At 36.6% G+C, this 14956-nt stretch overlaps 1 protein-coding gene across 1 annotated transcript in view; it reads right to left on the reverse strand.

The window, feature by feature from the left end:
* Nucleotides 1-5307: 5307 nt before the first annotated feature.
* LOC134664289 (alkylglycerol monooxygenase-like) overlaps nucleotides 5308-14956 on the reverse strand; it is a 28293-nt gene continuing 18644 nt past the window's right edge. Inside the window, exons 7-9 of the mRNA XM_063520848.1 lie at nucleotides 13775-13909; nucleotides 12664-12777; nucleotides 5308-5622 (exon numbers count right to left, since the gene is read on the reverse strand). Coding sequence (XP_063376918.1) covers nucleotides 5359-5622; nucleotides 12664-12777; nucleotides 13775-13909 — 513 coding nt within the window. The 3' untranslated portion in view covers nucleotides 5308-5358. The remainder of the gene's footprint in view (nucleotides 5623-12663; nucleotides 12778-13774; nucleotides 13910-14956) is intronic.

Raw genomic sequence — 14956 nt, forward strand, 5'->3', positions numbered from 1 at the left:
GCTAAATTAAACTTTGGCTACGTGATATATTTGGGAGAATTAATTTAGTCCGCTACTTTTTGCCTCAAAATATGAACACTACAGCGGTTTTGCAATATCATTTGCATTTTTTGAGTTGTTTATTAAAAATGTCGATGTTTATTATGTGGGTACAAAGGCAATTCAACATTAAAACTTTGATTAAAATGCCATTTTGGAAAAGTAAAAAAATATTAAAATAGAATTTTAAATATGATCCACTTAGGTATAGCCTCCCCTTATAGTTGTTAGTCGTAGGTATATTATTATGTCCTATTATTGACCAAATGTTATGAAATTGTTTAAAAAGTCGTCGAAACAGTTTGATTAAAACTGTACCAGCGCTACCTACTTATGGCTCCTCTACACGATGGGCCAACGCCGGCCACTCCAAGGGACGCAGCCATGCGGTAGAATGAGATAGCAATATCACTTGCTCCCTCTTACGCATAAATGCGTCCCTTGGAGTGGCCGGCGTTGGCCCATCGTGTAGAGTAGCCATTAACTGCTGAAGTGCAACAAATGTCAAAAATTCGGGTATGATCACATTGAACTATTATTACTACGTACCTATAAAACCGGCACAGAGAACCAGTATTTTGCGCCATGAGTTGTTGTTCTTTAGACTACAAACCAGCATGAATCTCGCCACCTAACCGCGTAAGTGCCATAAAATTCACGGCGCTTACGACGTTTTGGTCGCGTGGTATAGGTTGCGATTGCGCCAATTTCATTGTTTGGTATGGCTTCTCTATAGTAATAATAACCGAATGGGTCGACTTTGATTTCTATGATCTCAACTGTAAATAAGTAACATTGGCATAAATTCAAAGGGGATTTTGAAAGTCGCTAAAATCTGCTGAACCTGACGTACTTAATACTTTGGCAAGACTGCTACTACACACACGGCTTACTCTTGTTTACTGTGGCTATTGTAGAAAGTGCTTCTAGTTTAGATATTTGCATATTTTAAAATTACCCTGTTTTCAAAGTTATCCGAATACATTTTACAATGGGGTTGGCCGTTCGTAGTATTTTACAGATGGCGCCAGCAGAGCTTGGCCTCTGTCAATCCCTATAATTGCATCGAATTTTTATTTTTTTGGAATGTTAGGCCTGGACCAAGGGGCAAGCTATGATGGCGCCATCTATGCAAACCTTTGATAGTTGCCAACCCCATTACAACATCTAAAGGACAAATTTTCATATACTCCATCCATATTTCGTCAAATTCCCTCGGGCAAACAAATTGTGTAGGCAGAGCAGATGTTTTGAGACGGTCTTATAAGGAAAATACTCAGAAATTCTGTTAATATTATATTATTATATTTGGGGTCCTGAAAGTAGTAAAAATAAAATATTAATACCTCTCCCGAATTTTGAAATGAATCTTCAGTGACGACTAGAATCCACGAAATCGTAGAATAAGCATCATTTTTATATATTGTTAGTTGAAATTTTTTAAGAAAATTAACGAACGTAAACCCCAGGCGTTTCCTTTTTTGACATAAAGCCCCTGAACCAGAATCAATACACGTCGTACAGTCAGCAGCAGAAGTTGCTAAGCGGCCTAGGTGTTCAAAATGATCTTGACGCGACTTTATTGTTAAGAGAACAAGAGCGTGTCAAGGTAATTTTGAACAACTCGCCCGCTTAGTAACTTCTCCTGCAGATTGTACAAAAACATTCAACCCGGTGAAATGTTTCTCCTGAAAATACAGAAATATGGGGAGAAAATTTTGTTTTGAATACCCTTCCGGCGTATTTATTTCCGGAGATGCGTATTTATGTCAAACCTTTCAACGCCTACTACGGCTAAAGATGCCATGTCAGGGTTGATTTCACGCTTATACAATGACTATAATAAGAGCAAGAAAAATCTATATTAAATATACATGTATATGTTTATTATATAAGCTGCAATTTCTTTGTCTACCCCGAACATTTTTATAAACTAATTTTGGGTAGTTTACTGGTGTTTTATTTATATCTTGTTGACATTTGCTAGGACGTCAGTCTTTCCGTGACCACAGCTCTGCTGGTGTTACTTAGCTGAAACGTCGGAATTTAAGGTATAAACAATGAAATTATATTGCGTTAGTCCCGTTTATGTAATTAAATATGTATATTAAATTTATATTGAGAACGGATCACTCACGTATTTTAAGTCGAAAAACGCTCGACATGTTTCACTCCGTACCGTTGTCTCGCTGAAGTTTTGATATTAGCGAGAAAAATCGCTTAAAATATTTGTGTCCTTTTACAAGCTTTTATTTACTTTCACCTGACCGTTGTCTGTCTGTCTGTCTGTAATCAAATCTTGCAAGTTAAATTTGATCCACTTCCCGGTTTCCGATTGAGCTGAAAAGCATTCATACGTAAGTCGGGTGAAAATGCAATATTATGGTGTCATCGAGCTGATCTGATGATGGAGACCGGAGGTGGCCATAGGAACTCTGTGATAAAACAACGAAACCTAATTGTGTTTGGGGTTTTTAGAATTGTCTCGATGAGTATTAGTTGCCTGTGGAAAGAAAAGTACAGTCAGCGATAAAAGCTTGTACCAAAAATGATTTTTTTTCCAAATACTTATTATTTGGGAAATTTTATAGAATCACGAAATTATTTCTATCCTAATATGCGCAAAAAGCGTCCAAAGATGGTATTTAGACATCTGGTGAGTCCTGCAGGCGTATCATTGATGGTTTTATCGACGTAATAAAATAACTGTCACTTTTTAACACCGTGGGACTTCGAGCAACACCGGCTTCCGACACGTCGGAAGGGAGGGGCCCAAGCGATATCTCGCCATACAAATCTTTCTGCCATTTTTCGCGGGGGGAAAGGTGCACACAGTCGCATTTCTCACACACTTACGTACAAAATCCAATCTGTAATGACGACACAAATACATAGAAAATGACACACGTCAAAGACAAATCTTGCAAACCTCGATCTCTTTTTATGTACGGACGAGTGACTAGTGTCACAACACGCACACTAACACATTTTCGTTGAAGTATGTCATTGTATTCTGAGAGATGAGAAGTCGGATTTGTCGCTCGACCGATCCGCAATTTGTACTGAGCGAGCAAAATCGATAAATCCAACAATTACTTGAGACTAAAATATAATAATTGTATTTAAATGCAATTTAACGTATGATATGTAAAAAAAAATTACATTTGAAATGTAACACTTTCTTTTTGTAAATTTGATGTCCCCGACCTCTTTTTATAACAAAAAACCGAGCAAACAGACATTTTTGTGCAGCAGTGTTCACGCGCGCGTCTGGACTCGGTCTAGTGAAAAATCCAAGTGCAACTAGTTTTATTACCTGCGCTAGATTATTTTGACGCGCTAATCTTGTACCTCGGCAGAGGGGAAATAGTGCGAATGCCGCCTCCCTTCCGTGTTGCTCGAAGCCGTGGGATAAAAAAACCTTTTTCTCAAAAATGGACGTCAAAGTCGACTTTGCCGTGTAAAAAATAGGTCGCGAAGCGCGGAGTTTATGGTCAGTCAAAAATTTAAAAGTTAAAAACATTGCAGTCTCGATTTTAGGACTGCAATGTTGCATACAAATTCCATTATTAGTCGAGTTCCAAACTTTTTAAAAGTTGAAATGGCCATATCAAATGAAGGCACAGGCCCATTAAACAGCCAAACAGATGATTAGTACCGCGACTATTTAGCTGTCTCAAATAGTTTGGCGTATTTTCGGCAGAAAAATACACTTCTATTTTTTTATTAAAAAAAATAAAAAGGCGGCAAGGGCTTTGTTCTGTGAAAATATATACGTAAGAGTGTTGCTTTTGTAAAATATTTCTATGATATTTATATTTCTTGCACCATTTTTGAGAAAAGCACTATATATGACTCGGCTGGAAGTCTACTTGCTGGCTTCGGATTCAATTAAACGGACTCCCAAGGTCGTCCGTTTAAAACGAATCCTCAGCCTGCAAGTAGCTACTTCCGAGCCTCGACAATAATGTACTATTATCACGCTGTCGCGTAGACAAGAACGGCCATCATATCGGTACGTCTATTTTAGATTATGAAATCTTCTAAGTGTATAGAGATTGAGATAAGGATAGCATAAATAAGAAAACATTTATTTGTTTACTATTTTATTCCAGCAAAGCAAAATAAATAACTATTATACAAAATCTAATTTTATCTTAAACTATAGTAACAACATAACTATATAAGAACAAAATTGCAGCAATCTCAGCCTTTGCATCTAATAAGAAACATTCAAATAGTATCAGGTGATTTCAGAATTTTGTCGCACTAGGTTTGAAAAATGATGGCAGTGAAAAGTTCATAATAATTGACAAATCGACCTATCATATGTCTCATAACCTGGTGGTCATTTAAAAACATGCTTTGTGTAAACTTTATCGCCATCTTAAAAAAAAACAAAGGTACAAAAATAAAATTTACAAACAAAACTTGGCGCGATCACTTCTGTATGGGAAAAAACACCGATAGTTGAGATAGATTTCCATAATACCTAAAAACGGTATTGTACCCTGGCCATAAATATGAACAATACCTGATTTCGAAATCAACATTTATCCTTATAAACAAGATAACACTATAATTCATCTAGAAATAATTAAACGTCCGTTTTTCGTTATAAATCCCGTTTCTTTTTCTCAAAAATTTAGTTTGACAAACCAATACTTAAAAAATATGCGAGTTTACTTACGCTTAAATCTAATCATACAAGTAGTAGGTATATAAAAAAAGTAACATTTTACTAACTATTTACTATATTTAAGGCACAGTAGTGGCAGGCTTTGGTACTAAATATACAAAGTAGACCTAAAGAGGTAAAATTCACCTTAACTAGAGAAGCTACACAAAAGATCATTCTTAAATCCTGTCAATATGATCATTACTCACTTTTACCCAGAGTTATCAAAGTTCTTAAAACTGTGTCTGTTTTTTTTACTTAACTATTTACTCGAATCGTACTGTCACTGGGGTTGCCTTACGTCTGAATTAGGTCATATTGTCAGTATTTTCTGTCCTTTATCAGGATTACGCGGGGACTTGGCTAGTGTCAAGGTTTTTTAGAAACCTCAACTAACCTCTGGAAGGTTACACCATAGCTACAGCATGTAGTGACAAGTTAAGGGAATAGTGACCCACTGGATGTGTGTGCAAGAAATGTCAGGATTTCAGGGTGACGTCTGGGTTTTTATCAGGATATTTCTTTTTATTCATATGACAACACTAATCATGACGTAACGGGATGTGTAAATCTATCTTAGTTTGTAATCCCACGTATCCTTAACTAATGCAGACAACTCTTGCGTAGCGCCTATCAACTCTTCACTCAACCTTCTTCGTCTTCTTAATCTCAAGCAACTTCAAAGTATACAGGCACCAGAACATCGCAGAAGCCACATACACTATCTGTAACGCGGTCCCGTAGCCTGGGCTGATGGCCAGACTCCTCGTGAGGAAGGCCAGGGCGGAACAGCGGAGGACTTCCATGAGGGGAGCGTAGGTTGAGGAGTCGAAGAGCATCCCGATGACCGTGAGGGACCAGATGATGTAGCAGACGGAGATCAGGACGGAGAGTGGGGACATGCCCTGGAAAAAAGAAATGGTGATAAGTAAAACAATGAAATAATTGTTAACCGCTCATCTGCGTCATAAGTATCCGAGTCAAAAACTTTTTCAGTATTAGTAGTTAAAGTTATGCGATTCTGGAGGGAGAAACGCCAGACTGCAGGCTAGCATGCACTGGGCCCAAGATAAAACGGCCTGGAGAGCACTGGTCAAGAGTGTCCAAATTCGTCACGTCCCTCAGCCATGAGGATACGACAAGGAAGAGAGAAGAAGATTGCGTTAATCATAAATTAAGCCTGATATTCCTATTTTTTCTTTTTAGGCATGTTAAAACGCTCTACTTCTTTAAATTTGTATGATGAAAATCTTAGAAAAATTTATCCATACAATTAACTTCTGTAATATTGTCCACTAAAAAGATTTCTCGATGCTATTTTATCCTTCCGCACTTGTTATACTTAGCCCATTATTATTATAGCCTCATATATTCCTTAATACATTAAAAATAAGTACATAACAATTCGTAGATAATTTCACGTGCAAAATGAATCTAGATCTACAATTCATTCTGACAGTAAGTAAATTAAATATTTATCTAATCTCATTAATTAATACTCTTTTTTTAAATTATTATTATTCAATATGTCATGCAGTTTAGTTAAATTATTTATGTAAAATTCGTGTTTGCATTAAGGACCTCTCTTCGAGTGAAGGCCTCCTTATTTATACTTAGCTCATAGCAATATTAAATGCAGTTCTAAATAGCTTGAAACTTTGAGTTACGTCAGAATAATAAAGGTTCCAGCTATCCACTATCCACATCAAAAAACTCTCTAACAAACAAAATCGCCAACGTTTTACTCCGTCCTATGTTTGCTTTCCTCACAAAATAGTACTCAATCAATCGATCTCTCGCAGATACAAAAATCTAGGTCAGATGAAGTGTTTGTTTACGATACCCCAGTTAACGGATCTAAAAGTGGAACTAAACGAAACCCTCAAACGTTAAAAAAGCACTTAGCTCGCCAAGAACTTATCCACGCTCGATAAAATTTTATCGCGTCCTTACGATTGAAGACGAGAACGATAAAGAACTATCAATCGATGTCAGAGAAGCTTTAGTTTGATATGGCTGTATAGATAGTTACTTTGACAAAGCGTGTGGTGAATTATCTTTGCGCTTTGTAACCTACGTTTTTAGTGTTCCGTACCCAAAGGGTAAAACGGGACCCTATTAAAGACTCTGCTGTCCGTCTGTCCGTCCGTCCGTCCGCCTGTGGCTGTATCTCACGAACCGTGATAGCGAGACAGTTGAAATTTTCACAGATGATCTATTTCTGTTGCCGCTATAACAACAAGTACTAAAAACAGAATAAAATAAAGATTTAAGTGTGGCTCCCATACAACAAACGTGATTTTTGACCGCAGTTAAGCAACGTCGAGCGGGGTCAGTACTTGGGTGGGTGACCGTATTTATTTTTGCCTTTTTTTGCATTATGGTACGGAACCCTTCGTGCGCGAGTCCGAGTCGCACTTTTTTTGACTTGTTACAGATGTCCTGTGTGCACTTTGGATGAAACTTGCGTTGTAGATTATGCCCAGTCAATTTATAATGTGATACGAGTATGTTACAAAGAATATGGTGACAGGTCTCAATATTAAACTCGAATAGAAAGCACTCAGTTTAATATTTTCGGTATACCTACTTACAATAATAATTAATATCACGCGCCAATAAGCGCTTAGACGCTTTCAAATAATTTTCCCTCTAAATTATATTAAGCAAGCATATTTTTTATTACAGACATGTTCGCGCGTGTTCATTCACAAAATAATTTACTTTTTCCTCCTAACGACCGGATTCTCAGTATTCCCACCGGTATTAAGGGAGATTTTTTCATATTTTTTACATATGGCTGCTTTAAAACGTGACATTCGAAAGACACGTTCAGTCGGGCTGTTTGCAACGTGACTGTAGTTCCAATTACTAGTAAATTGGTCCAATTGAGCGAATCCCCCGTGCGAATTTCAATCGTTACCTATTTGAGTTTAAGGTAATCTTGTTTGATCGTAATTAACCTTTGTTCCAGGTAAACATGTGTATATACATACCTATATATATTATGTATGTGTTGCAGGGAAATAACTAAAATCTGGAGTAATTTTGTATCAAGCAGAAATATTTGCGAAGGATGTTATTAAGCTTAGAAACAAATTAAAAGTGGAAAAATTCATTGTCTTGGGTGGGATTTGAACCTATGACCACCGGACCGCTAGCCCGGTGCTCTTCCGTCTAAGCTACCAAGACCTTACCCAAAATAGCCCAATACAGTGAATATTTCCACCATATATGAGCCTCAGAGAGGCCCTAGCGACATCTACGGTAAGAGTGTTATACTCCTTAAACGGCTACCGGAGTTCCAAGTCATACAGTCAGAGTTCAATACTGTGAACTTTTCCGTTTTTAATTTGTGTCTCAGTAAAATATGGATTGTATCAAACCCTTAGAGCGTTTCAATATTTTTTTTATTTACAAGTTATACACAGTGGTACTACTAAACGAAATTGATAACTAGCTTAAATCTAAAAGGCCTTTGAGGCATTGTACCAAGGATGCTGGCGGCATTTCCTCGCTGTATCCTCGCCGCAAGAGCAGGTTTTCAAGTTTTATTATTTTGTTTAACGCAGACTCGCGCGTGTATAGTATAAACAGCAGCACTACAAAAGCTTATTACAAAAGTCAGAAGGTCCACCGATGGACAGTTAATAGTTTTGCTATTTGTACTACAATACTTTTGATATAATTGACCCATATCTGATAATAGCTTTATTATCCCAATAAACAAAAATTTGAGGTTCGGCACTCAATATTTTATGAGTCCTCAATATTCTGCTGACAAACACTTTCACGCGCAGGCTTTTAAGGAGTCGTAACAATTTTATAGTACTTATTAGATATATAAAAGAACCAGTGCCAGTGGTTCTATTTTATGGATTCTTTATTTAAAATTAATAGGAAATCGATCGTCGAGATTGTGAAACTAACACCGACGGTATATTTTACTTTAATGACTTAGGCTTTTATTTCTTTATAAGAACTGTAACTGAAATGACGACCGTTCTGGCCTACTTAGTGGGTAAGGGCATTTATTTGTGTGATGAACACAGATATTTGTTTCTGAGTCATGGGTGTTTTCTATGTACATAAATACCTTATGTAGTTATCTGTATACGATACGTACTACATATACGTAGGTATATCGATAAATACTTAGGTACTTATATACGTAGGTTTCGGGCTATGTCGATCTGTGTCTGATTGTTCCCAAATATTTATTTAATTATTTTATATATAAAGTTTCATTGTAAAACTTTTAAAATCCAGGGATAATGTAAAAAAACTAAAAGGACAACCCATCACATCCGAGCTATTTCAAAAATATTCTTAACTTATTTAATCAAACCAGATTCAGTTACTTAAAAGAGAATTTTTTACCCGAAAATATTTTTCGGCCGACGCAATAAGCGCCGACGGCGTAAGTGAAAAGAAAGTTGTTGCGTCAAAAATTCGGATTTAGCGTGAAAAATCATATATTTCGTGACTTTTTGCCCTTTAACATTTGAAATAGCAAAGTAATTTCTTGCAGCTGCTGAAATGAAGCTGACGGTATGAAAACTTTTTTATTTATGGCCTTTAATTTTATTTTAGTTTGTTTTTATGGAAAAAGAAAGCCTATAGTTAGGGAGGCGAATAGGGGAATTTTCGGCAATACTCGAGCGTGGCAGTTTAAGATATGAGAGATACCTTAGACCTAATAGAACAACCTTGTAAAGTATTTAGCTCTATATGTAGTGACGCGCGCCTAGGATAGACGATCAGATTAGTAAAAAAAAATGGATAGTCTGAAATACTCGAGCGCGTCAGATTAAGATATTGGGGGTTGATTTTAGTGTTTAAAGACTAAATTTAACTAATCTGACGATAAGTCCTTGACGCCGCCGAGTTATAGGGTCGCGAACTTGTAAAAAAAAAACGTTAATCCGGCATTCTCGAGCGCGATTTTTTTATTTTTTATTTTGAAGAATATAATCTAAAACTTACTAAAAATACAAAATCTGCCGGTTTCCGCATGACCGGAAGTGTGGAGGAGCCATTTCGTCTTCCTAAGAACGCGTTGCGGCATATAAGTCGCGAACGATACATTTTACAAAAAAAAAGTTTAAATAAACAAAAAAGGTAATTTTATTTTACACAAAAAAGGTCTCTTTACATTTTTGTCCAAAGTTAAAACTTTTTGACTTGAAGCATCATAAAATCGGTCAGATTAAGAGAACCCACCAACATTTTTGTCAGATTAAAAAAATTTGCTTTCAGGATACCGAGATAAACCTCCCCTATGAAAATCTGACGCGCTCGAGTATTTCAAAAAAACTTTTTCTTTTTGCATTTTCAAAAATTCATCGTAACTTATCGTCACGCCGAAATCGTCAGTTTTTTTAAAGGAAGCTTCCTTGGGGCCTACTTAACACCCCTTCCGAAAATCTGACGCGCTCGAGTAAATTTTTTTTTTTGCATTTTTGACTACTTTATATGCCTACCCCCACCACGCAAACCGGCAGATTAGTATACCGTTGTTATCAGAGGCACTCGGGGCATACGTAGTATGAATATCTGACGCGCTCGAGAATGCCCAAGTAACTGTTTTTTTTAACATTTTTGAAAAACCGTACACGCCAAACCCACCGCTAAAATGGTTTTTGCCATACGAGCTTTTCTTTTCGAAATTATTTTATCTTTCGATTTTGATAGGTCTCGACGGCGCCGTTGAATTACGCTATTTAGCTACCTCGCCTCCCTAACTACTACGATGAAATGGAGACGTTATACGAGTTCAGGTTGAGATGTTTTTTGGTTTTGCATACGAAAAGAGAAGCTCATTTATTTCGAAAATGGATTTTTAAACCTTTTTAGTTGTGGCAAAGACATAATTATGTAACTTTGTATAAGATGAATAAAGTCTACGAAAAAAACGTGCCTCGGAAATCAAGAAAAAGTCATTCTCGGATAGATGCCGCACACACCTTTAGCCTATGCTCGGCTAGATGGCGTGACGACACCGTTTCATATTTAACAATTTTAACACATAGATATCAGTGAATGAACATGGATCAAAATTATATAAAAATAATAAAATCATTTATCCATATATACAGGGTGATTCAGGAGACGTGAGCAGGACTAACACTGAGCATTTTGTAAATTATAAGCAACTGTTTCGTATCAGTATTAGTGAGATTAACGTAAATTTTTTACTCGTGTTGAAAAAAAATATATAAATTTATTTACGACATGCATGGTCACCCTAAAATTAGAATACTAAACTACCGATATTCTGTGTCAAATTAAATGTCATCACGGCCTGGTTACTTTTGAAAAATCGTATCTCACTCAAGTTTGACAGTTTATTTTCTTCGTAATCAAAAAACTGTCATTACGGTTAAAGAGGTTTTATGTTTATTAATTAGGTCTTGTAGGGTAACCATGATTGTAGAGAGTTAAATTTGCCCTCACCAAAAAGTTAAAATTAGGAAAAAGTGTCGTTGTTTCACCTAAATACGACGGTGATCGATCAATTATCAGTTACTGAGTGTGCAGGATTAGTCCTGCTCACGTCTCATGAATCACCCTGTATACATTTTTTGATAATTTTATACGTTTTCATTTTGAGTTTTCGTCGTGTGTCGATAGATGGCAGTAAATTTACTGTGACTACAAAATTAACAATGACGGGACCCCTCTGTACTATCTATTATTTTTGTGCATACGAAAAGAGAAGCTCATTTATTTCGCAAATGGATTTTTAAACCTTTTTAGTTGTGGTTAAGTTTAATTTAGCTTACAATCCTATGATCTCACACTAATGCCATCTAGTGATGAATAGTGATGATGTTACGATTTTGTCATATATTTTTTTTAGATAAGGAGTTATTGTTTTTTTACATAAAATTTATGAAAATGGACGTGTGGAATTTAGCATAAAGTCAAACATTGGAACAGCTTCATCGTTTTCAAATATCTTAAAATGAGTATTCAATCGGTTTTCGTCTTTTAGTTTGAATTTGTATTCATTTCCATTCTACAATATAAAAATATATTTTTATTTTTTCACGCTGTTCGCATCGTCGTCTGAATGTAAAATAAATAATATGATACAATTTCCGTACTTAATTATTATATTCTTTAACTTGAGATGTTGTGGAATTTTTGAAACGTACAGCTACTAGATTCCAGAGATAAATTTAAATGAAAGTAGGCGTCCCTTTATTTTTTTACCTTGTTCTGTTACTCATCGAGCGGTTTTTGAAATTGCTTAAAAGGTCGTCTATATTTACTAGATTTGCACAATTTTCTGCGAAACACCTACACAAGATTTAAAAATACTTCATTAACGACTACAACAGAGATTTTAGTTTATTTAAAAGTAACTTAATCGATTTCTAAATCTTAGACATAAATATTTTCTTTGGCGATTGAATGTCTTTTACAAAACCTGCACCTAACAACCGTCTCTTTTTGGCTCAGTGGTTGACTGGAAGAGAATGCCTTATGGCATTAAGTCCGCCATTTGTACTTATAATTTTATGTGCAATAAAGTTTAAATAAAAAAAAAATAAAAAAAAATGTCTTATCTGATTCAGTCAGAGATGCGAATATGTAAAAGTACATACTCGTATTTATGGGTGCACACATCATACTCAAAAATTTGTCCCTTATGTCAGCGAATTAAGAACTATGGGATATATTTTTGAATTAAGTTATATGCATCTGACGACTGAATGACTGTACCTAATACAAGACGTGTCATGTCAAGTCATGGGCACGTTTGGACAGTAGCCTGTACGACTAGTCTATAGTTACCGCAAAACCAAATGGCGACTGTCATAATATCTTCTTTACACTCGCTAAGACCAACCAAGAGTGAAAGAGATGGGATAATAACAACGGTTGCCAGTTTGTATTTGTGCTATTAAAGGTTTCAAATGGCTTAAAACTATACTAACCATGTATCTAGAAGCGAGCTCGAAGAACCCGTAGAAGACCACTGCGTAATGCAACACCAGATAAAGATTGCACCACGCCGGTAGCGCTACGTCGTATTTCTCTCTCTGTTCAATCTGAAACAAATGATGAGCTTTAACAATTCGTTATGGATGTAAGCTGGTATTGATACAACTTTGAAGACGTAAACGTATAAACACGAATGCTCATTTGTGTTTTTAGTTTTACGACTTTTTAGTATTGTAGCATTCTTGTATGTCGAATTCCACAATGACTCGACAATATTTAATAATATTTCAATTAAAACATCCTGATAAATCAATGATCTGTCTATGATTATGACTAATAATTTGCCTATGACTATGAAATATAGCCAAAATTTATAAAAAACACCAACTCGTAACATTTGCGTCGGAAGAGTTATCATTCTAAGAAGGCGTAGTAGGTTCAGGGAGTCAAGGACAAGGAGTCAGGGAGTTAGACCGGGCCGTGTCCGGGCCGGAGCTTCCGGAGCTTCATTTTCTATGAAAAACACGACGTGATCACCGATTAGCCGTCATAGAAAATAACATGTCGGACGCCTCGGGCCAGTCGCGGCCCTGACTAGCGAGAGTCATCCTTAATAAAAGCAAATCGGCTGGGTAACGATTGCTATTTGAAATATTTTTCATGATTAATTATTTTTTATATTTTATTTGGTACTTACATCTATTTTCTGGTCTTCATCCCCTAGCCTCGTCTGACCTGGCTCCCAGCTTGGCCCCCAGAATATCGCCCTGAAGTTGTCACCAGCTGTTTCAAGCCGACGAAACTTCTCCACCAGGTAGCCTATGTAAGGCACTTACATCTATTTTCTGATCTTCATCCCCTGTCCCGGCTCCCAGCTTGGTTCCCAGAATATCGCCCTGAACTTGTCACCAGCTGTTTCTAGCCGACTGAACTTCTCCACCACGTAGCCTGTGTAATGCACTTAGATCTATTTTCTGGTCTTCATCTCCCAGCCTCGCCTGACCCGGTTCCCAGCTTGGCCCCCAGAATATTGCCCTGAACTTGTCACTAGCTGTTTCTAGCCGACTGAACTTCTCCACCACGTAGCCTGTGTAATGCACTTACATCTATTTTCTGGTCTTCATCTCCCAGCCTCGCCTGACCCGGCTCCCAGCTTGGCCCCCAGAATATCGCCCTGAACTTGTCACCAGCTGTTTCTAGCCGACGGAACTTCTCCACCACGTAGCCTGTGTAAAACGCCTGTCAAACAAAAAATATTCTTTTAATCAAGTCAAGGAAACAAGTCAATAACATTTGATAAAATAAAATAAATTCATATATATTAAGCCAAGCTAAATCAATCCAGCAGTCTTCGAATAATTAGAGAACATACGTAAAAAAATAATGATCTTGGCAAACCTTCTCTTTCCAAGTCAATTAAAAAGTGTAGCCGAAAAAAGAACCGGCAGTCTGAGGGCCTACCGCGAACCACGTTCGACGTGTTGCCTCCCCGTCACACTTACCTAAGAATTAACAAGTGCGATAGAGAGGCAAGTCGAACGTGGTTCGCGGTAGGCCTTCTGACCTCAATATGGCAGGTGTGTGATTGTGGTTCTCCTACTATTAATGTACAAACGTATTGTAAATTGCTACCCAAGCAATAATATCCATTATGCCTAGAGATGGGTAGTGAGTAAATACTCACGGGTAAATACCGAGTAAATACTCAGTATTTACTCAATATACCCGTATTTACTCGTTTATACCCAAATTGGTGGGTATAAACTATTTAGAGTGCTGAAAGGGGCATATAAATTTGAAATATAGGTGTATTTTGTAAGCCGCTACTGGATTAAGTACTCAAAATTGTAAGAAATGTATTTTTAAGAGGGGCACTCCATACATGTAACTAATTGTCACAAAAAAAAATCTCAGAAACCACCAACGTGTTGCACATCATTAAATGGGTCTTTAAAAATAACTGGAATGTTTCTAAGAACATTTTTGGATAAAATATTTTTTTTTGGAAAAAAACTGTTTCGAAAGGCCAAAATAATGATTATCTTTCTATAACTTTCGAACCAAAGTTCAGAAAAAATATGAAAACATATCGGGAGATTAGCCGTATAATAGTGTACATAAAATAATATTTTGAACATCATCGGTTGAGCCATTTTTGAGTTTTCTTTAAAAAACCCTTAATAAAAGGTCGTAAGTGCCGCGTAAACACGCACTTTTGCGCGACTTGCACTTATCTAGAACATCGGTAGAATTTAAGTACTCATATTTTTAAAGTAAATACCTTCT

Source organism: Cydia fagiglandana, chromosome 5 (assembly GCF_963556715.1).
Source record: "Cydia fagiglandana chromosome 5, ilCydFagi1.1, whole genome shotgun sequence".
Lineage (NCBI taxonomy): Eukaryota > Metazoa > Arthropoda > Insecta > Lepidoptera > Tortricidae > Cydia > Cydia fagiglandana.